This window comes from Triplophysa rosa, linkage group LG13 (genome assembly GCF_024868665.1).
Source record: "Triplophysa rosa linkage group LG13, Trosa_1v2, whole genome shotgun sequence".
NCBI lineage: Eukaryota > Metazoa > Chordata > Actinopteri > Cypriniformes > Nemacheilidae > Triplophysa > Triplophysa rosa.
In genome coordinates this window covers 3,541,828-3,562,949 of record NC_079902.1, presented here as the reverse complement: position 1 = coordinate 3,562,949, position 21,122 = coordinate 3,541,828, and the positions used below count along the sequence as shown (strand labels likewise).

At 39.1% G+C, this 21,122-nt stretch overlaps 2 protein-coding genes across 6 annotated transcripts in view; both read left to right on the top strand.

Moving 5' to 3' along the window:
- tcirg1b (T cell immune regulator 1, ATPase H+ transporting V0 subunit a3b) overlaps positions 1-11,939 on the top strand; it is a 46,441-nt gene extending 34,502 nt beyond the window's left edge. For all 3 annotated transcript variants that reach the window (XM_057349955.1, XM_057349953.1, XM_057349954.1), the window contains 3 exons: positions 10,416-10,536; positions 10,613-10,784; positions 11,212-11,939. In XM_057349955.1, the coding sequence (XP_057205938.1) occupies positions 10,416-10,536; positions 10,613-10,784; positions 11,212-11,305 (387 nt within the window). In that variant the 3' untranslated portion in view covers positions 11,306-11,939. The remainder of the gene's footprint in view (positions 1-10,415; positions 10,537-10,612; positions 10,785-11,211) is intronic.
- Positions 11,940-12,060: 121 nt separating this feature from the next.
- mrnip (MRN complex interacting protein) overlaps positions 12,061-21,122 on the top strand; it is a 34,901-nt gene continuing 25,839 nt past the window's right edge. The window contains exons 1-2 of one of the 3 annotated variants that reach the window (XM_057349958.1): positions 12,061-12,481; positions 12,569-12,628. In XM_057349958.1, the coding sequence (XP_057205941.1) occupies positions 12,368-12,481; positions 12,569-12,628 (174 nt within the window). In that variant the 5' untranslated portion in view covers positions 12,061-12,367. Of the gene's footprint in view, positions 12,482-12,548; positions 12,629-21,122 lie in introns of all 3 variants that reach the window. The other 2 variants (XM_057349960.1, XM_057349959.1) reach the window with 2 other exon arrangements.

Sequence of the window (21,122 nt, the reverse complement as noted above, 5' to 3'; positions counted from 1 at the left end):
TTTCTGAGGTCCAAGGTCAACGCAGCCGTATACCAGGAAGTTTTAGAGCACTTCATGCTTCCTGCTGCTGACCAACTTTATGGGGATGCAGATTTCATTTTCCAACAGGACTTGGCACCTGCACACAGTGCCAAAGCTACCAGTACCTGGTTTAAGGACCATGGACAATTTTCTGAGATACTGAATTTGGGATTTTCATTAGTTGTCAGTTATAATCATCAAATTAAAAGAAATAAACATTTGAAATATATCAGTCTGTGTGTAATGAATGAATATAATATACAAGTTTCACCTTTTTGAATGGAATTAGTGAAATAAATCAACTTTTTGATGATATTCTAATTATATGACCAGCACCTGTATTTCACGGTGGCTGGCTCCGTGACAGGCTTCGCGTCCCTTAAAGCCCCAGTGAAATCAATGTGAACGTTTTTCCTTTTATTAAAAATAAGTTTTCCTTAAGGTCGGCAATAAACGGATATGCTCATACGCGCTGACAAAATTCTCATTTAGAAGATATAAACGTTCAAAACTGTCTGGCTCGTGCGTTTACAAAATCTAGAAATTCCATGACATCATGCTACACTTCAGCCTCTCGTCAAAGTTCTCGTCCATTCAAAACTCTGCTAGTGAAGGGGGTGGGACTCTTTGGATTCTAAAGCAGATTTGATTGGACAATAACTTTGACGAGAGGCTGAAGTGTAGCGTGATGTAATGTAATTTCTAGATTTGTTTGAGCGCACGTGCCAGACTGTCAGTTTTTAACATTTATATCTCCTAAATGTGAATTTTGTCAGCGCTTAATAGCATATCAGTTTATTGACGTCCTTAAGGCTCACTCCTTTTTAATAAAAGGAAAAAAACAGAATGCCAGAATGTTTCCAGGTCAAATATTTTATTTCTTAATCTGGACTAAAACATTCCAGCCCCGAAAATATATTTCTAGACATTATTAATCATTCTTTGTAATTTCTTTTTACAGTTGTGCTCCTACATTTGAATCTGTATGAAACAGTTGTTTACTTCATAGAGTTGTTTAAGGATTTATTAGAGCTCAAGCAGCAAGGTGCAGGCTCTGTAGCGCTCCCTGTAATGCAAAAAATCTCTGCATCAAGCTCACATACATGTATGCTAGGTTGACCACCCGCCCCGCTTTGCGTTGTACCGCACAGCATTTTCACCCCTTGTCCCGCACGTCGCATATTGAGAAAATGTCAGGCATTTTCATCAGTCTGTTGGTTTTTAGTTGTCACATTAAGAAACACGTTCTTTAACCTGATACACACAGGAGACGCTTGTTTGCGCCAGTGTTTATTTAACTATTTAACAGCGACGTGTCAAAAGCAGCAACCTGGTGTACACCACTGTACAACGAGCTCATACAAACACAACTATTTTTGACTTTTGACTAATGAAGGGAAATTACAAAACTGACTTTTATCCAATGTATGAGAAGACGACAGTGATTCAGTCATCGAGGCTGTGACGTCTGTCAGTAGATCCTCCCATGTCAACTTGCCGATAAAAAGTCACTAAATCATCGTAAACTGTGTGGCTTTGTGTTAAGCCTAAAAATATGTTTTAAAAGAGAAACTCTTTTTCATTTGTTCGTTCTTGATTCCTGTAGTTTTCACTTTTTAAGATGTACAACATGATAACTCTGCTTCTGATCTGCACTCAAAATTTAAAGAGACCGTGAACTTTAATATCGAAAGCGCCATTAAAATAGTTTTATATTATATAACCTTTACATTACAGTTACTCATTTGGCAGACGCTTTGATCCAAAGCGACTTACAAGTAGGAGTTTTGTCAACACGCTAAACAGTACCATTAGTTTACAAGGCCATGCTACTAGGAGGATTAAAGCTGGAGTAAGCAAAGGAGAGAACAAACAACAAGAATTTTTTTTCAGACCTGGAGCACTGAGTTAAAGGGCACATATTTTGCAAAATTCACGTATATAATGTGTTAAAACATTAATACGTGTCCACAGTGTCTGTAAACAAGCAGTCTAAAAAGTTAAAAATGTGCTCACTCCTTTTTTAATAATTTGCGTAATTCAAAAACCCTGTTGGTAAAAGCAAAGATTTGAATTCTGCCGTTAATGTCGTCACTCAACGGCAAAGCCCGCCCAGCAGTGGTGACGATCTGCCATATTTGCTTAGACTCAGCCCCATGTGGGAAGTACAACAGTCGCCATCGTTAGATCGTCACTGGAGCTACACAATTTCTGCGCCACGGAGGCACTACAGTTGTTCTGTATTAGGATGTACCGACCAGCATAACTGTCTCCATAGACTCCCGCAAGCTGAGTTATAGAGAACAGCATGGTTAAATTTCATTTATGAAGGCAATGTCCCGCTGAGAATCAGTAAAGTATTTCACGTTTCCGCCAATCATTTCACGCCGGACTGCTTCACGAATGAGGGCCAGTACAACGCTAGACTTTCAACGAGGTTGCTACTGAAACCGGGAGCAATACCAACACTTCGTGCCCAGTCCTCATATCCAGCAGAAGCAGTAACATAAAGTATCACACCTCATATTGTTGCTGATTAGTCTTTCAAAATTGCCACTCTTAATGTGCTTGTTATCGTGTTATATTGGTAATGTTGCTAACAATAGAAGTACAGCGTCTAACTGTATTTATTGATGCTGCCCTCACATGCTGTCGGGCTTATCGTAAACAATACGTAAAGTAAGTGTGACAGTACATGACAGAACAACGTTGAAAGCGTAGTATAACTGTAGTAACGCTAAACTATACCTGCTCGACCTCCATGCAGCATTTATTCACTGGCTCTGTAGTCATTTTACTGCAATTCCCACATGAGCACCTGCACAGCTATTTATACATTATCATGACGGACCATGCTAATGTTTATCGATCACTTGAAGAACGTTAATTTCACAATAACTGCAAAATTACAACTAACCATTTGGAAACGTCCTGTTCAATTCTTAAGGTTGTCACTTCTTGTGTCTCTCCTTCAGTGTTAGACTCTGGTTCTTACATATAGGGCTGAACACCACTAACAATTACTGACATTTTGATGTTTTGTTTTGGCCGGTAACTTTACGCATAAGAACGAGTTCCTGAAACTCCGCCCTCCTCTGGAGAGGGGGCTGGGACGAAAAGCTCATTAACATTTAAAGAGATACAAGCAAAATCGGTGCGTTTTTACTAGTGCTGTCAATCGATTAAAAAAATTAATCGGATTAATCACACATTTTTTCTGTGATTAATCACGATTAATCGCACATAACAATTATATTTTAATATATACTTTTACATTTTAATAATTTCACATTTAATCTTCAAATTGATGTAGAAACAACATATTTCTTTAACAGCATCATTTTATGAAAGCTAACATTTTGATATTAGTATTGTAACTGATGTCTCTATTAAATTGATTATTTTAACATGAATTATAGCCATTCAACAGTATAATTGAGAGCTCATGTAGGAAATATACAGAAATTGAAGGACACTTTACAGTCTTTAATGCTAAGTTATAAATTAAATGCAGAAGAATTCTCATTAAAGTTACAAAATCACATTGATTTCTTCTTTTATTTTGTTCTTTGATTAACATTAGTGACAGGAGTCACAGCAGCACGTTTAAGAACGTGGCCCCTTTAAGAGCTGTCTCAGACCTTGCGTTGCGTTTTGCTGCGTCCCACAATTTAGAAGCTGTCTATCTTCATTGAACGCATCAAAGCAACTGTTTAAAATCACGCTTAAGTGGTTTAAAAGCCTGTACACGAATAAGAGCGTGATTACATAATGTAACGCTAGACAAAGGATGTCAAAACAAACGGATGTTGCGTTAATTGCGATAAATATTTTCTGACGCGTTAATTTGAAAAAATTAATCGCATGCGTTAACGCGTTAACATTGACAGCCCTAGTTTTTACACACACTCAAAAACGGGCAACTTCAACATTCTATAATAAATGATCCGCTGGGTATTTTGAGCTAAAACTTCACATACACACTCTAAGGACACCAGAGACTTATTTCAGATCTAGTAAAAACATTCGAACAACCTCTCCTTTAAGGTAAATGGGCGGATTTGCCGTTATTGTTCTGAAGGCCAGTGTCAGAGATTTAAACTTGATGCTGGCGGCAACTGGCAGCCAGTGAAGTGAAATCAGGAGGGGTGTTACATGGGTTCTTTTAGGCTGATTGAAAACTAGACATGCAGCTGCATTCTGGATCATTTGCAACGGCTTGACTGCATTGGTTGGAAGGCCGGCCAGTAGAAAATCTTGATATGACCAGAGCTTGGACTAGCAGCTGAGATGTGTGCTCCGACAGGAACAGCCTGATTTTCCTGATGTTGTAGAGCACATACCTGCAAGTTCCAGAGGTTGCTGCGATGTGGGAGGTGAATTTCAGCTGGTCATCGAACATCACCCCCTGGTTCCTCGCGGAATTGGTGGGTGTTATAGTTGAGGATCAAATGCAGCAGAGAGATCAAGCAGAATAAGGACAGATGACAAGGATTTAGCCCTTGCCTGCCGTAGGTTTTCGACAACAGACAGGAGAGCGGTCTCCGTAGAATGTCCTTTCTTGAAGCCGGATTGTTGACTGTCCAGAAGGTTGTGCTGTGAGAGATAGGCATAGAGTTTGTTAAATACTACCCTTTCGAGGGTCTTTGAAAGGCAGGAGTGAGATTTGTCTGTAGTTGCTGACCCCTGAAGGGTCGAGTGTTGGTTTCTTGAGTAAAGGTGTTACCAGTTTTTTAACCAGGCTTGTTTAAATGAGGTGGGAACAGTACCAGTGGTGATGGAGGTGTTTATAATGTGTGCGAGTTGAGGCAGTAGTGACGGAGAGATAGCCTGTAGGAGGTGGGAAGGGATCGGGTCGAGGGGACAGGTAGTAGGCCGGGTGGAAAATTGAATTTTGGAGACATCAGTCTCTGAGAGGAGAGAGAAAGAAGGGAGTTGAGGATAGCAAGAGGTAAGAGATAGATCAGGGATGCGTTGAGCAGATAATTGCCTGCTGGCGGTCTCCACTTTATCAGTGAAGAAGTTGGCAAAGTCATCAGCAGAGGTATTGGCAGGAGGTGGAGGGGGACAGAGAAGAGAGGAGAAGGTTAAAGAGTAAGTAGCATATGATTTTTAAGGTCCTACTTTGGTTTATGGAGTGTCCAACAAAAAGTTTATGTACATACAAGGTAAAAACACTATTATGTCGTAATAATAGGCAGTAATTCTTACCATACTTCTTGTCTGACTCTCAAATGATTCGTTCCGCGATTCATCCGTCTAGTCCCCTCCTGTCCGCTAGCCTAGTGTCATGTGATTGGTCAGATGGTGTAGTCTGTTGTGATTGGTCAAACGCGTTCATTGTGTCGCAAATGGAACGCCTACCATCATTACTGGATTACGGTTTACAGGTGGTTAGATGTCATAAAAATTATTTCATAGAACATTCTATTAAGTTCATAAACGTTGAAAGTATTTGGAAAATTAATTGATCCTTCTGCAGATGCCAGTAAGAAAAAGGACATTTACAATTCTCTTGTAACAGTATTATACTTGGACTATTTGACATGGCATACAGTGTACGGTGTTCGTATCTTCAGATGTTATTACAATACAGATAGTACTCGACTCAGTTTTTGAAATAAATACATTGAGAGTTAATAGATTGAACAATTAAATTAGCCGAGTTAATAGCAAGATAAACAAACTGTAATACCCCAGAAATAATGGTACATGCTAATGATAGCATTATATGCATTAGCTAAACACAGACATAAGGTACACAAATATTTTTCACACTTACAGGTTGTGATTCGGTGGAGCTAACAGGTCCAAATAAGGTGGTATTGCCCCCTCTTTCAAGGATAGTCGTTTCACATATCCTGCAGTGAACGCGCCATGATTATTGAAGCAATCTTCGGTGAAATGACGTGCGCACAGTAAAACCCTGGGGTTATACTCCTTTGGTATCATTTGAAAAATGAATTGTAACCATTGTTCCCTCAGAAGTTCTTCCTTTGGTAGTTGAAATAAGACGGACTTAGTTTCACAACGTAGAACACAGGTTCTAGACATGATACACACGCATCACGAACGAGCAACAGTGTTTTGGGGGAGGAGACTAGTAGTGAAGTTTCCGCGGCAGTCCCAGCAAAACGTAGGCGGGGACTATGTGTAGTGACGTAGATACGCGGCGGTTAGAGACTCGGACTAGCTCATGTCTTGTTTGCATGATTCAGAGTCGACTCCCATTTTTATAAGCCAATAACTTTGTTATTTATTCACCTTCGGACTTACAACTTGGCAGACAGCTTACTTTCAAACACGGCAACATAACACACTGCATGAAATGTAATTTTCATGATCTCATGCTACTTACTCTTTAAGAAAAGTTGACGCGGGTTAGATGCAGTTTGATTTTGTTTTGAAAGTAATTGGTTTTGGCTGCAGGAGTTAAGATGTTGATACTTTGAGAGATCAGCAGGGTCTCTAGACTTACGTCACTTCCTCTCCGCAGCCCTTAGCTTGGTCTGATGGTCACAAAGAGTCTCAGAAATCCAGGGGCAAGAGGGTGAAGCACGTGCAGGCCTAGAGGTAAGAGGGAAGACACTGTCAAGACAGGATGTTAAGGTTGTACAGAGCTTATCAGTAGCTTCCTCAATGTTTAGAGATGAGTAAAGGGTTGTGGTGGGTAGGGAGGAAGACACCATGGACGAAAAGCAAATGGGGGAGAGGGAACGAAGATTACGATGGAAAGAAACAGGGTTGGGGGGAGGTGAGATTACAGGGAGTGTTACAGTAAACTTTATAAAGAAATGGTCAGAGACATGCAGGGGAATAACTAGAATATTATTAGTGGTGCAGTTACGAGTCAGAACAAGATCTAGCTATTGTCCTCCTCTGTGGGTGGGAGGGGTGTTGGCACTGTGAAGGTCAAACGAGGAGAGGAGAGCTAAGAAGTCGGCTGCTTGTAGTTTGTCTATGTGGATGTTGAAGTTGCCTAGCATTACCAGTGGAGTGCCGTCTTCAGGGATAGAGGACAGCACTGTGTCAAGCTCTTCTAAGAAGTTTCCCAGTTGACCTGGAGGGCGATAGATGACAACACAATGTATTTTTGATGGATAAGTGGTGGTGATTGCATGGTATTCGAATGAGGAGTTGCTGCAAGGAAAAGACAGAGGAGTGAATTTCCAGGTGTTGGAAACAAGCAAACCTGTTCCCCCTCCTCGCCCAAAAAGATGAGGGGTGTGGGTAAGGTTCAAGTTGTTGGAGAGGGCCGATGGAGTAGCAGTGTTCTCTTTACATATTCATGTTTCAGTCAGTGCCAGAATATTGAGATTAGACTGACTGGCGAAGGCCGGGATGAAGTCTGCCTTTTTGACAGATGACTGGCAGTTCCAGAGCCCTACAGCCAGACAAGCAGACTGTGGAGGGCTAGTGCGGAGGGCTAGGGCTAGGGACTGTGGAGTGACTGAAGATGGTGCTGAGGTCTCCGCTGTGTACGTTTGTAAGTGTGTCTATGGTGGACAGTCTGAATGTACTGGAAACACATGTTCGTAGCAAAACAAAACTATAGACAGTAGGAAAGTGAGGGAAAGAAAAAATTAATAAATGCTTAACGTGGCGTGCCCTGCCAGTGTCTTTGCTCAATAACATTTTATCTATGCCTTAATTATTTTGTAGTTGCAATGGACTAAATAACAAATTATTTTTATAAGCCAAAAAAATATATAAAAATGTTTTCATTACGTTATTATATCACAGTTTTGTGCTACCTTTTAATGGTGTCCCACACAAATGGATTACCTGTCCCAGATTTGGTTTGTTGGGTGGTGGTAACTCAGTACAAAAAGTCAGAAGCCATAATATTACATCTCTTTTCTATTTAGATGAATAAGTGCGTCGATCGTGCACAAAAGAGCGTGTGTTTGTGCTTGCGAATGTCCTGCCCTCCCCCTCCCTGGCTGTTGTAATTTCTGTGTCCCAGTGGTTTAATGCAGCAGCGGTAACAAGTGCTCATCAATGTCTAAAGCAGTGTTAATTTCGTTAACGAAAACTATGACGAAAAGTATTCGTTAACGACATGTTTTCACTGACGAAAACGAGACGATAACTAAATAAAAATGAATGCATTATAACGAAAACTGTAATAAAAATACTGACATTTTCGTCAACTAATAAAAACGAGACGAAAATATTCTTGTCCCACCTGGCGGACATCAGTTTGCGCGCACGTGCTGCTTATCTCATATAAACGGCAGAGAGAAGTCTCTGGGAGAAGCGGAAGCACGCACATGTATTCTGTGTCTCCACGCGGTTAACAAAGCGTCTTATTTTCCTTCACGATCGCCAGTAAAACGCCGCAAACTTGAAGCGCGACTGCAGGCGAGTCACCCCGAAACACATTACGAAGGCAAGCTCAAAGGTTTTTATATGCCTATGTTAACTTAACACGAGCTGCTGCATAACGTGAAATGCAACATAAAGTCAGCCAAAAGAAAACCAGCGCTGTCCTCTACTGATTATAGAAGTGATGAAGTGAGTCAAACTGTACATTCCAACCAAATATGTAACATGTTTGCATGACTAAAGAAATGTAATGCAATTTATATAATATGTCTTTTTGAAAGCTATTTCTCATTCATTGCTGTCTCAATCAAAGACAGTGCAGCTCTTTCTTCGAAGAGACATGCCATGAGCCAATAGCCTTTGAGTGTGAGCCCTGTCAGAGCGTTTCATTGGTTGAATGAACTGAATGAACACGCCCTACTTAACGAGTAATTTGAGTCAAATGGGATTGAATGAACTGGAACATGTCGTTCATGGTCTAATATTCTGTGTTCCAACAATGCAAATCTAGTTACTGAACTTTTCTGAAAAATAAAGGTAATGACCTGGTTTAATTTCATTCTAAGGTGAAGTAAATTATGTCAAAACAGCTGAATCTTTGTATGGAACATTTAATAAAGTAAATGATTTAAACCATTTAGATTTTAGTAGACTAAATATAATGTATATTTATTCGACTAAAATGTTTTTCATATTTCGTCGACTAAAACTAGACTAAAACTAAAATGATGGGGTTGACTAAAATGTGACTAAGACTAAATTGCATTTTCGTCAAAAGACTATGACTAAAACTAAATCAAAATTTGCTGTCAAAATTAACACTGGTCTAAAGATTGACCAATCAAATTAAATAAAGACCGGGTTCACAGAATTCCAGTCAATCAAATTACAGAGAGCACGCAAAATACAGCCAAAGAAGACAGAACTTTCAGCCAATCAAATTGAAGGAGGCAGAATTTACTGTCGGTAGGCGGGTGCTTAACATGCGCGAACTCCAATGCGGGTATTCAGTTTGAATTATGACCGTTTGAGATGTAGGAAGGCAAACATAAGGCCAACGGTTTTACAATAAAAATGTTTGTGAGATTTGCTGTTGAAAACTTCGAAAAATGAAAAATGGTTTGTCACATAATTTAAGACGTTCGAGTTAACATGTCTAAAAACACACTGAAACAGGTAAGATTATAGCATATCAGGCATAAGATATGACTGTGTATATATACAGTAGTCCATTTTATTAGCATGGAATAATTCAATAGACTGCAGAACTATAATCACAGGTAATGAAATGACTTTTAATTTTCCTGTCAAATTTGTATTCAATGTATAGTTTTAAAAAGCTTATTAAGCTCTTTTTATTAAGCTTATAAGTAAGCTACTTACTCATTAAGCCCAAAGAGTGAATGTTTTCTCTCCTCTTCTCTTCTTAATTTATAAATCCTAAACACTAACTTTTTATAAACTTTTTTTTATATAAACTTGTATAAATGTTGATTTTGGACTTCATAGCTGATGTAAAACAATATTTGTAAGCAAAGTTTAGTCACAGTTTAAATAGATTGCCTTATATTACAATAAATACTTTATATTAAATTTACATGATTAGGCAGGCTTTTATGTCATTTTGATTTCTGTTTGTTGCTTAGACTGTGCTGGCCTTTACTGTTTAATGTTTTATTGACTTTGCAAAGTGGCATGAAAGGTCTTAAAAAACATTTACATTTATGAATTATAGTGCTATAGAATGGTTTGTGCATCAGTGCGTTGTTGTGTTATGTTATGTTGCGAGCTGGGTTTTGTGGGCCTCTCCTGCTGAAGAAGTCCAGGGCCACTTTTTACTCCCAGTCCGCCACTGGTGGTCACCCTAATGTACGCACATGTACTAAACAAGACATAAGTGTATATACAGTAGGTGTTTGTGCCCTAATCATAATCCTGATAAAAATAATAGGGCTTTGCACCTATGATGCATGGGCCGTAATTATAAATGAATGATGAGTTTCTCATGTTCCTTCTCTTTTTGTGTGTGTGTGTGTGTGTGTGTGTCTTATCCTGCTCTCTTCAAGGAGTTTGATGCATCAAATGTGTTCATGCACCAGGCCATTCACACTATAGAGTACTGTCTGGGGTGCATCTCCAACACTGCCTCGTACCTGCGGCTCTGGGCTCTGAGTCTGGCTCATGCGCGTAAGTGTATGCATGCACTTTTCGCTGATTTTATCATTTCAAAGGGTGTTCATCACATGTCGTGTGTGTATTTCAGAGTTGTCTGAGGTGTTGTGGTTGATGGTAATGAGGATCTCATTCAAGCAGTTCAGTTATGTGGGCTCAGTTATTATGGTTGGTATATTCGCTGCATTCGCTGTGCTGACCGTATCAATTCTGCTCGTCATGGAAGGCCTGTCTGCTTTCCTGCATGCTCTGCGACTTCACTGGTAATAGACAAACCAACACAATTTTTTGTTCTATAAACATAATAGGGTGTTCACACCAAACGCGATTTTTGCGTGAGTAAATTACATACAAAGTCAATGCAAATAAACTTTTCCCGCGAGTAATAAAGAGCGAGGAACGTGATTGCTCGCATTTGGTGTGAACACAGCATAAGGGATTCTTTTTTAAGAAGAGCTGTGATATTACGTTTATCAGACTTCTCAAGCTTTGACAAATTTCTAGTTTATTTGACAAAATGTATGTACATGTATTTCACGGGTATTTGAAACGTTTTAAGAAAATTGAATGTAATAAGCCTGTTTTTTCATGTGTCTTGGCATTTTCTCAATCTTTCACATTGCAGTTAGCTGACTTTGTCATTCCTGAGGTTTGCTTTTATAGAGCTCTCTCCCTCTCTCTGTTTCACAGGGTGGAGTTTCAGAATAAATTCTACAGTGGTTCAGGCTATAAACTCAGCCCATTTGCCTTCTCATTAATAATCTGCACCTCCTCTCTCAACTGACTTCAGAAAGGATGGCATTACTTTGCTGTTAGGGGACACAAGCATTTTAAAATGTATCATTCCAGCATTTTTTTTATTTTGAATCGATTTCCACTGTACAAAAAGCTGGCCCTTAATGTTCCAAAATCAAAGGGATGTTGTTGAGTTTTGCTATGAATCCATATTTAGTCACTCATGTGACAGTGAGATAAAAGTATTTTAATTTTAGAATTTTAATTAAGTCTTGAGCACGAATGGGTCATAAATGTGTACTTTTATGATAATTATGTTACACCGTAACAAACACAAACTGTTTATTACAATTATTAAATAATAATATAATGCTATAAAGTAACATGTACATACCTTGTCTTCCATACCATAATCTTGGTGAACTGTTTTAAACGAAACTGCTAAAATAAATCTTACAATCAAGAGTTGTTCAGATGGCATATCAGCTTGCTAGATAAAAATGTCTTTATTTACAGCGTATTCAAAGGGAATAATCTTAAATCACGGTGCTTTTATGTTTGCTCGTGTGTTATTATGATGCAACTATGTTTTAACTTTTTGAGCTGAATCAAAATGCTACATGTGAGGCCTTGCAGAGGTATTTACCACAAACACTATCAATAAAGACCAAATATAAAACAGCTGATGTTGTATGTGTGTATGTTAGGTCACAAAAAGAGCATGGTTTGAACATTGCTGGGGAAATAATCTTGATAAAGAAAACACTGTCCAAAATGGTCAGGTCCTAATGACTTGTAAGTTGTGCTGTCTTTATGAAAATTAACCATGTTTTATATACTAGTCTATTTTGTTTTTTAGAAAAAAAGGTTAGGTGTCAACAATGGTTACCATGTTTTTGCTACAATATTAACCATGGTTTAACCGGGAAATTATCATATGTGTTATGAAACATTTCTCCTGCAAGTCTGCAGACAGGTGTACTTGGCCCCTCCTGCAGGATGACGCGTCAGTGGTGTCATTCTCCATTACACCACCAGGAGGCGACGTGACACAAAACCTGGGAAAATACAAGAAGAGAAGAAGATTGGCGGCGGGAACTGCTGCGGATGTATGAAATCACTTGTTTGTTTACTGGCTGTTAATGACTGTAAACATTCCCCAGTAATGGCTCAAGAATTTCACGTACTCAGATGTTTTTCGTGTCAAATCTTTCAAGTACAGCAGGTAATATAATTTACTCGTTTTAATCAACTTTGATTCGATACATGTTTGCATGCTAAATCCTTTTTAGTGATAGTGTGTTTTTCCCAGGTCAAAAAGAGCAAGAAATGGGAATGTAAAGTTTGTGGAGAGAAGCAGTCAGTTATACAGGTAAACTTGTTCAAATGTATGTTTGTGTTAAAGTCTATTCACGTGTAAGCTGTTTAATAGTGGTGGTGTTGCAGTTGTAAAAGGAAAGTCAATGCATTTTACAAACGTAGAGGGACGGACTGTTCCTCTAAAAAGGAGGGGCGGATGTAGACTTGCATGTGGACTTGCGGTTTCGACGTGGACTTAAATTGCGCGTGCTCGCCAAGTCTACGAGTCCGTAGAGCCCAATAGGCGTAGATGGGGTGGAAGACAAGCACTGGGTCACAGCTCGAGGTTGCCTGGCTTTGTGTGGCAGGTTCCAGGCCGGTTTGTGGGGGCTGAAGACTGCTGATCCTGCCTCTGACAGACCTGAAAGAGAAAAAATAAATGAAGCAAACATAAAACTGTGTGTGCTTGATTTAAGCAGCCTGAAATGCAAGATTAGCAGCATTAGATTTTAAACATTTATCCTACTTAGAAACATGCATCTGTCTCCTCTGCCACAGACCATTTTTTCTTCACCTAAATGAAGAAAACTGTATAAAACATTTACATATAAACATTATTCTATAATTGCGACCTAAAATTATCAGTAAATTATATCTACATTCGTTTTTACATTAACACATTAATGTAACTTAAATAAAGTTTTTCAAGACTGAAGTCAGATTAATTTTATTTTTTATTTAATGCATTATACAACCAAACTAATTTAAAGCAACAACAATACTTTCAGTGTAAAAATAATATTGAAACACTAATAATAAAATAAAATATTTGCGCTCATATTTACAAAACATAAATATCCAATAAAAAAATGCAAACCTCAGCTGGAGTTCGGTTCACTACACCAACGCTGTTCACCATAGCGATGTCTTTCCAAACTGTTTTTTACTTCCATTTTAATCCGCTTTTCAAGGTTAAACTTTAATTTCTAAATCGGAAAAGTTCCTGTTTTTGGCCGGATTACGTTTCTCCATGTCGCAAAATCTAGGGGCGAGGCGTTTACAACCTGAATTTATAGGAGCGTGATATGTAAATTACGACCGATTTCAGCCTCCGCATTTATCAAGGTACGATCCAGGGGCGTAATTTCCACTGCCTCCCTGTCCCCCTCACTTTTCAAAATCCTGTTCGTGTACCCCTCACTTTCAAATTTGTTTGTAATTATTTTTTTTAACCAAACGCTGTCATCGCATGGCTCTAGACTGCGACCAAAATGCTCACAAATACGATCGTTTTTTTACAACGTGCGAGGTAAAATTTCACAGGGTCACATCGGTGCGAGTGCGTAAATTTTTTTTTGCCCTGCCAAAGATTTATTTGAACATTTAATGTGATTTATGAGTGGTGAATGACGCGCTTGAGGTAATTGCAGGAAAGAGCGAGCAGAGAGCTTGTGCACTCCCTCTGTCTCCAAACTGTGTGTTCGACTTCATTCGGTGTTGCACAGACCGAACCCCATAAAAGCACTACAGCGCTCCATATGCTTTTAAAACTCTCTCACGGAACATTGATGTCATTTTCCGATCGTTCTGCGCAGCGCGTAATGAAGTCGAACACGTCGGGTTCTGAACTGTCTCTCTCACACTTGAATCAAAAGTAAGGTCGGAAGTCAGAATCAATGTTTCACGTGGCACATTCAGAGAATATTTTTACCTGAATTACAGCTGGGTGTGAATGTGCTCAAAAACATGTTGCCTGTTCTTCCCTGACAAGTGATCAGCACATGCAGCTGACATAAAGGAAAAATCCTATCCAATTCAAATTGTTTTACTTTAATGAAATGTTGGAATATTTTAGATTTTTTAAATAAAAGATCAAAAGGAGAAACAATGTAGATTTATTTTTACAGCCTTCTTTGCTCATATTTACCAAGGGTGCCAATAATGGTGAGCAGGACTGTAGCTCTTGTACTGAACTCTTCAGCGCCTATGCTGATAACAAAACAGTGCCTCCATTGTGGCATAATGCCACAACTGCAGTTACAAATGACAGTCTGTTTAATGCACGCAGTGTTTTTTGTAAAGACACTTGTCATAATTTTGGCCTCCAGTTTCTCTATGCAGGAAAAACCCTGCTGTTTAGTTAAAATTTGTTGTGCAGGTCTCTCCATTTAGGAAATGCCACTCCGATATTGATCCTAGTTTGATCTCTCTCGATTATATCTTCTTGTCCCAAACTCTTCATAGGTCATTTGGTTTACCTGTATGTCTTTGTAGACAGAACCAGCTGCAAACAGTAAAGAATATTGTGGTCCATAACGACTGCGCAAAAAAAGATAGTTGATAACGAGTCCGTGTCACTGGTTAAGATGGCAATTTTCTCACGATTTACAAATAGTTGGAAACATTTGATATATTGTAAGTACTCAACTAAACAAAATATATAACACTGGCCTAGTGGTTTTTGGATAAAAAGTTACATACCCTGTACACACTCTTTTGTCATTTCAAACCTGTATGACTTTCTTCCGCAGAACACAAAAGAAGATATTTTAAAGAAATTTGGTAACTGAACAGCACTGGACCCCATTCACTTCTATTGCATGGACACAAAACCAATGCAAGTGAATGGGTCCAGTTAACAGCAATTTTCAAAATATCTTTTGTGTTCTGCTGAAGAAAGAAAGTCATACAATTTTGAAAGGACAAGAGGGTAAGTAAATGATGACATAATTTTTATTTTTGGGTGAACTATCACTAGTGTTGGGCGATATTCAATATAATCAGATCGTTCTATCGCCAGCCTGTGGATCGCCGATACACGATAGTATCGAGGGGCGGGACAATTACGCATTTATCTATGACAAGCTGGATTTGTGGACAAAAACAGAAGCTTATGTGTCTATTAAATGCTCATGTGATCTCTGCTCAATCAGAGTTTAAGTTCAGTGCAGTTGGCAACATTGTTACTTACCACCGCAACCTTTTAAACAAGAGAAAGTAAAATATTGCTATGAGTCAATATCATTCATCCAAATGCGTCATTGATGCCCGCGTGCGCTGTTATTACTTGATTGCCAAACGGGAACAACTCGTGCAGTGGTTTTAAACCCTCACGCTCATAGCAATTCCTGCGAGGAAAACCCCGAGCCGCGCGCGTCACAAGTTTATCGCGCACTGAAAACTCAAAGCCCGCACATTATAAACTCTCTCTGGCGCGAGGAAAAGCCCGAGCCGCGCGCATCACAAGCTCTCTCTCGTGCACTGAAAACTCAAAGCCCGCACATTATAAACTCTCTCTGGTGCGAGTAAAAGCCTAAGCCGCGTGCATTGCAAGCTCTCTTGCATGAAGAAATGCGCAATGCGCGTTTGTAATATTGATTTGCAAGATACACTCACCTAAAGGATTATTAGGAACACCTGTTCAATTTCTCATTAATGCAATTATCTAATCAACCAATCACATGGCAGTTGCTTCAATGCATTTAGGGGTGTGGTCCTGGTCAAGACAATCTCCTGAACTCCAAACTGAATGTCAGAATGGGAAAGAAAGGTGATTTAAGCAATTTTGAGCGTGGCATGGTTGTTGGTGCCAGACGGGCCGGTCTGAGTATTTCACAATCTGCTCAGTTACTGGGATTTTCACGCACAACCATTTCTAGGGTTTACAAAGAATGGTGTGAAAAGGGAAAAACATCCAGTATGCGGCAGTCCTGTGGGCGAAAATGCCTTGTTGATGCTAGAGGTCAGAGGAGAATGGGCCGACTGATTCAAGCTGATAGAAGAGCAACTTTGACTGAAATAACCACTCGTTACAACCGAGGTATGCAGCAAAGCATTTGTGAAGCCACAACACGCACAACCTTGAGGCAGATGGGCTACAACAGCAGAAGACCCCACCGGGTACCACTCATCTCCACTACAAATAGGAAAAAGAGGCTACAATTTGCACGAGCTCACCAAAATTGGACAGTTGAAGACTGGAAAAATGTTGCCTGGTCTGATGAGTCTCGATTTCTGTTGAGACATTCAAATGGTAGAGTCAGAATTTGGCGTAAACAGAATGAGAACATGGATCCATCATGCCTTGTTACCACTGTGCAGGCTGGTGGTGGTGGTGTAATGGTGTGGGGGATGTTTTCTTGGCACACTTTAGGCCCCTTAGTGCCAATTGGGCATCGTTTAAATGCCACGGCCTACCTGAGCATTGTTTCTGACCATGTCCATCCCTTTATGACCACCATGTACCCATCCTCTAATGGCTACTTCCAGCAGGATAATGCACCATGTCACAAAGCTCGAATCATTTCAAATTGGTTTCTTGAACATGACAATGAGTTCACTGTACTAGAATGGCCCCCACAGTCACCAGATCTCAACCCGATAGAACATCTTTGGGATGTGGTGGAACGGGAGCTTCGTGCCCTGGATGTGCATCCCACAAATCTCCATCAACTGCAAGATGCTATCCTATCAATATGGGCCAACATTTCTAAAGAATGCTTTCAGCACCTTGTTGAATCAATGCCACGTAGAATTAAGGCAGTTCTGAAGGCGAAAGGGGGTCAAACACCGTATTAGTATGGTGTTCCTAATAATCCTTTAGGTGAGTGTATATTGGCAAACAGCCAACTATCGTCTAGGGAATCAGCTATCGCCGATAGGTCTGAGGATCGTCGATACACGATAGTATCGTCTATCGGAACAACCCTAACTATCACTTTGTTACCTTAGCAATGAAACGCACTCAAAACCAAGTTAACCAACCCACCTTCTTAAGCCCGAAAACGCAGAGTTTGCTCAAAATAAACAAACTTACCTAGTTAAAAATTGAAACTGGTTTCATGCAACCACTATTTGTATGTTAACAGGAGTATGTGTAGTGTTGATAATGGGCTTGTATGTGTTACCGGGAGTATGTGTAGTGTTAATAATAATAATAATAATAACTTTATTGTATATAGTGCCTTATCAAAGCACTTTACATAAATAATGAAGAATAGAATATAGGTAGTAGAAATTCTAAATATAATAGAATTCAAACAAAATAACAACAAGATGGAAACCAACAGAAATAAAAACAAGAAATAATACTAAACGCATAATATACATATAATAATACAAAACAAATATAAATAAAGACAACATACATTTGTCACATAAAAGCAACCCTAAAAAAGTAAGTTTTAAGAGAAGTTTTAAAAATATTTCGAGATTCTGCATTTCTAATCTCAGAGGGCAGGGAATTCCATAATTTGGGGGCCAGTGAGGAAAAACCCTGTCACCCATAGTACTTAATTGAGTTGCAGGAACAGTTAAAATACCAGCTGCGGTAGAACGCAGGTTTCGTACTGGGGTGTAGGGTACTAAGACTTTTTCCTGCATAGAGAATTTGGAGGCAGCCGCCTCCGTCAAATGTGGTGCTGCCTCAGACTCTCGCCAAAACTATGTCTCACAAGAAATGCTGCGTGCATTTAACAGACTGTCATTTGTAACTGCAGTTGCGGCATTACGCCACAGTGGAGGCGCTGTTTTGTTATCAGTACACTGAGGCGCTAAAAAGAGTTGCCGAACAAGAGCTAGCTGTGTTTCGCAGCTGTTTGTTTTGCATCAAAGTACGTTTAATTTCTTGAAATGTCTTAAATTAACATGACGTACATCATTGTAATGTCTTTAGCTGTGCAGTTGGATAGTTGAATCAGCGTATACTGTACACAGCGAGTTCGCCAGTATGAATGCACATTGCATTCAGAACGACTCGCACACGAATGACTCATTTGAACGATTCATTTAAGCTATTGAACTTTTCAGTCACTAGCGAATATAAGAGATCATTGAATCATTTAAAGTGAATCACAGAGAATGCGAGATGTGAATGAGCTTTGCTCATTTTAGTCATTTAGTACGACTGGTTAATTCAGTTGGCTATAGTGTATGGAGGACTAAACCTGCAAAAATTATAAATAAATAAATGTATAAATAAATAAATATATAAACGAATAAATGTAATAATATGAAAATAAATAAAGGAATGAATGGTTTGATAAAACAAAATAATTCGTTTTAGCTATTATTGATCTTAGCTTTAACTTTTCTTTTCATTTTTTAAATTGATTTATTATTTTTTGTTTCCATTTTTTAATTATTTTTTATTATTATTTATTTTTAGATTATTTTATTGATCATTTCCTTTTATTTTTACATTTATTTATTTATACGTTTATTTATTTTTATATTTATTTATTATCGCATGTATTTATTTCCACTTTTATTTATTTATTCTTGTATTTATTCTTACTTTTCTGTGTCTTGTATGATAATTAGATGGGTTGGTCTTGCCTACTATTGGTTCAGCGTAGATTGAAGCGTTTGATCGATTACTCTTGACTTGTTTTGGACTAACGTCACGTCACTCACTGATCGTTTGCTTCGTGTATAACGTTAAGTAACTATGGCGGGCGCACAATTAGCTAGAGAGTTACAGCATTTAGCCAATGAAGTCGATAACCATGCATCAAATGACTTGTGTCATTCAGATTAGATGCACTTATTGATGATTTATTACAGATTGACGGCGAGATAAATGACAAAGTTCTCCCTCGTTGTTACCTTTTGAGCAATTCAAGTGTGCGAGTCAGAGGGTGCTATGGTGGTGTTACTACTCAACTCAACTCAACTTTATTTATATAGCGCTTTTACAATTTTCATTGTTACAAAGCAGCTGTACATGAGACACATTGACTACAAGCAAAACAATCAAAGTTGTACCTGCAAAAACAAGAAAAGGTTGAAAACACAGAAGACAGACACACCCACACACAAAACACTCCACACACACAACACGCACACGCACCAACACACACAGACACAGAGACACACACACACACGGAGCGCACGACACACACACACACACACACACACACGTACGTACACAGACAAGTACGCACACACACACACGCTCAGTGAGAGCACACATTTAGGAATTTAGGATAAAGGAGAGAGAAGCACAGGTCAAATATAACAGACTAATAAATTCCTATATGCAATATTAATTAAGTAAAACTTTAAATTCTAAAGCAGCCCCCCCGGTCAGGCAGATAGTGCAAAAACAGTATGCAAACGGTGGCGAGGAACCCAAAACTCTAATCGAGAAAAAAAACCTCAGGAGAACCCAGGCCCAACCAGGGGATTCCAGTTCCCCTCTGGCAAAAGCTGCTGCCTCTGCACAAGCTCCAGAGAACTTGCACAACAAGGCTAAATAAAATAAATAAACTTAATAATAAAATAAATTATAGTTTAAGATTATCATTAATAATCTAATAGCATTTGAAATTTTGTGGTGAAGACATGTCAAGAGACCGCGTCCTTCTTTATCCAGCTCTATCATCTCAGCTCTTGTCAGGTCCCCACTTCCCATTCTCCGCTCTACCATCAGGTCAGGCCATGAACTGCATCCTGCTCGCTGTGGTAACCTTGGAACAATGAGACAAGACTGGCTGAGAGTAGAGTACTGTTCTGTACTCTTTGATGCAACAAGTACATCAGTTGTGTTTTTGGTTCCGGTTGATCTAACTAATGCAGCCTAAACCCTCTGAAGATTTATATTATGGAAGAGTAGTGTATGCAAGATTAAAAAGATGCGTCTTTAGTCTAGATTTAAACTGACAGAGTGTGTCTGCCTCCCGGACAGTGCAGGGAAGACTATTCCAAAGTTTAGGCGCTAGATAGGAAAAGGATCTACCACCTGCACTTGATTTTGAAATTCTAGGTATTACCAACTGACAGGACGCCTGAGAGCGTAATGCACGTGAAGGACTGTAATACAAAAGGAGTTCATTCAAGTACTGAGGAGCTAAACCATGTAAGGCTTTATAGGTAATAAGCAAGATTTTAAAGTTAACGCGATGCTTTATAGGTAACCAGTGCAAGGTTGACAGAACCGGGCTAATATGTTCATACTTTTTTGTACGTGTAAGAACTCGAGCTGCCGCGTTTTGGACCAATTGGAGTTTTTGTAATAAGCCTGCAGGGCAACCACCTAACAGTGCATTACAGTAATCTAGTCTTGATGTCATGAATGCATGAATTAACTTCTCTGCATCTGAGATTGACAGCATATGACGTAGTTTAGATATATTCTTAAAATGGAAAAACGCAATTTTACAGGTGTTGGCGACGTGGCTCTCAAATGACAGATTACTATCGAATAGAACGCCAAGATTCTTTGCTGACGACGAGGGTTTTATGGAACATCCGTCAATAGTTAAACAGTATTCTTGGTTGTTACTTATAGCAGTTTTCGGTCCAATAAGTAACACTTCCGTTTTGTCCGAGTTCAGTAATAAAAAGTTGTTACTCATCCAGTTTTTTATATCGACTATGCATTCCATTATTCGATGGAACTGCTGTGTTTCATGAGGCTTCGAGGAAATATAAAGTTGAGTATCATCAGCATAACAGTGAAAGCTAACTCCGTGTCGCTTTATTATATCTCCTAGAGGTAGCATGTATAATGCGAAGAGCAGAGGCCCTAAGACTGAGCCCTGTGGTACACCGTACTGGACTTGCGA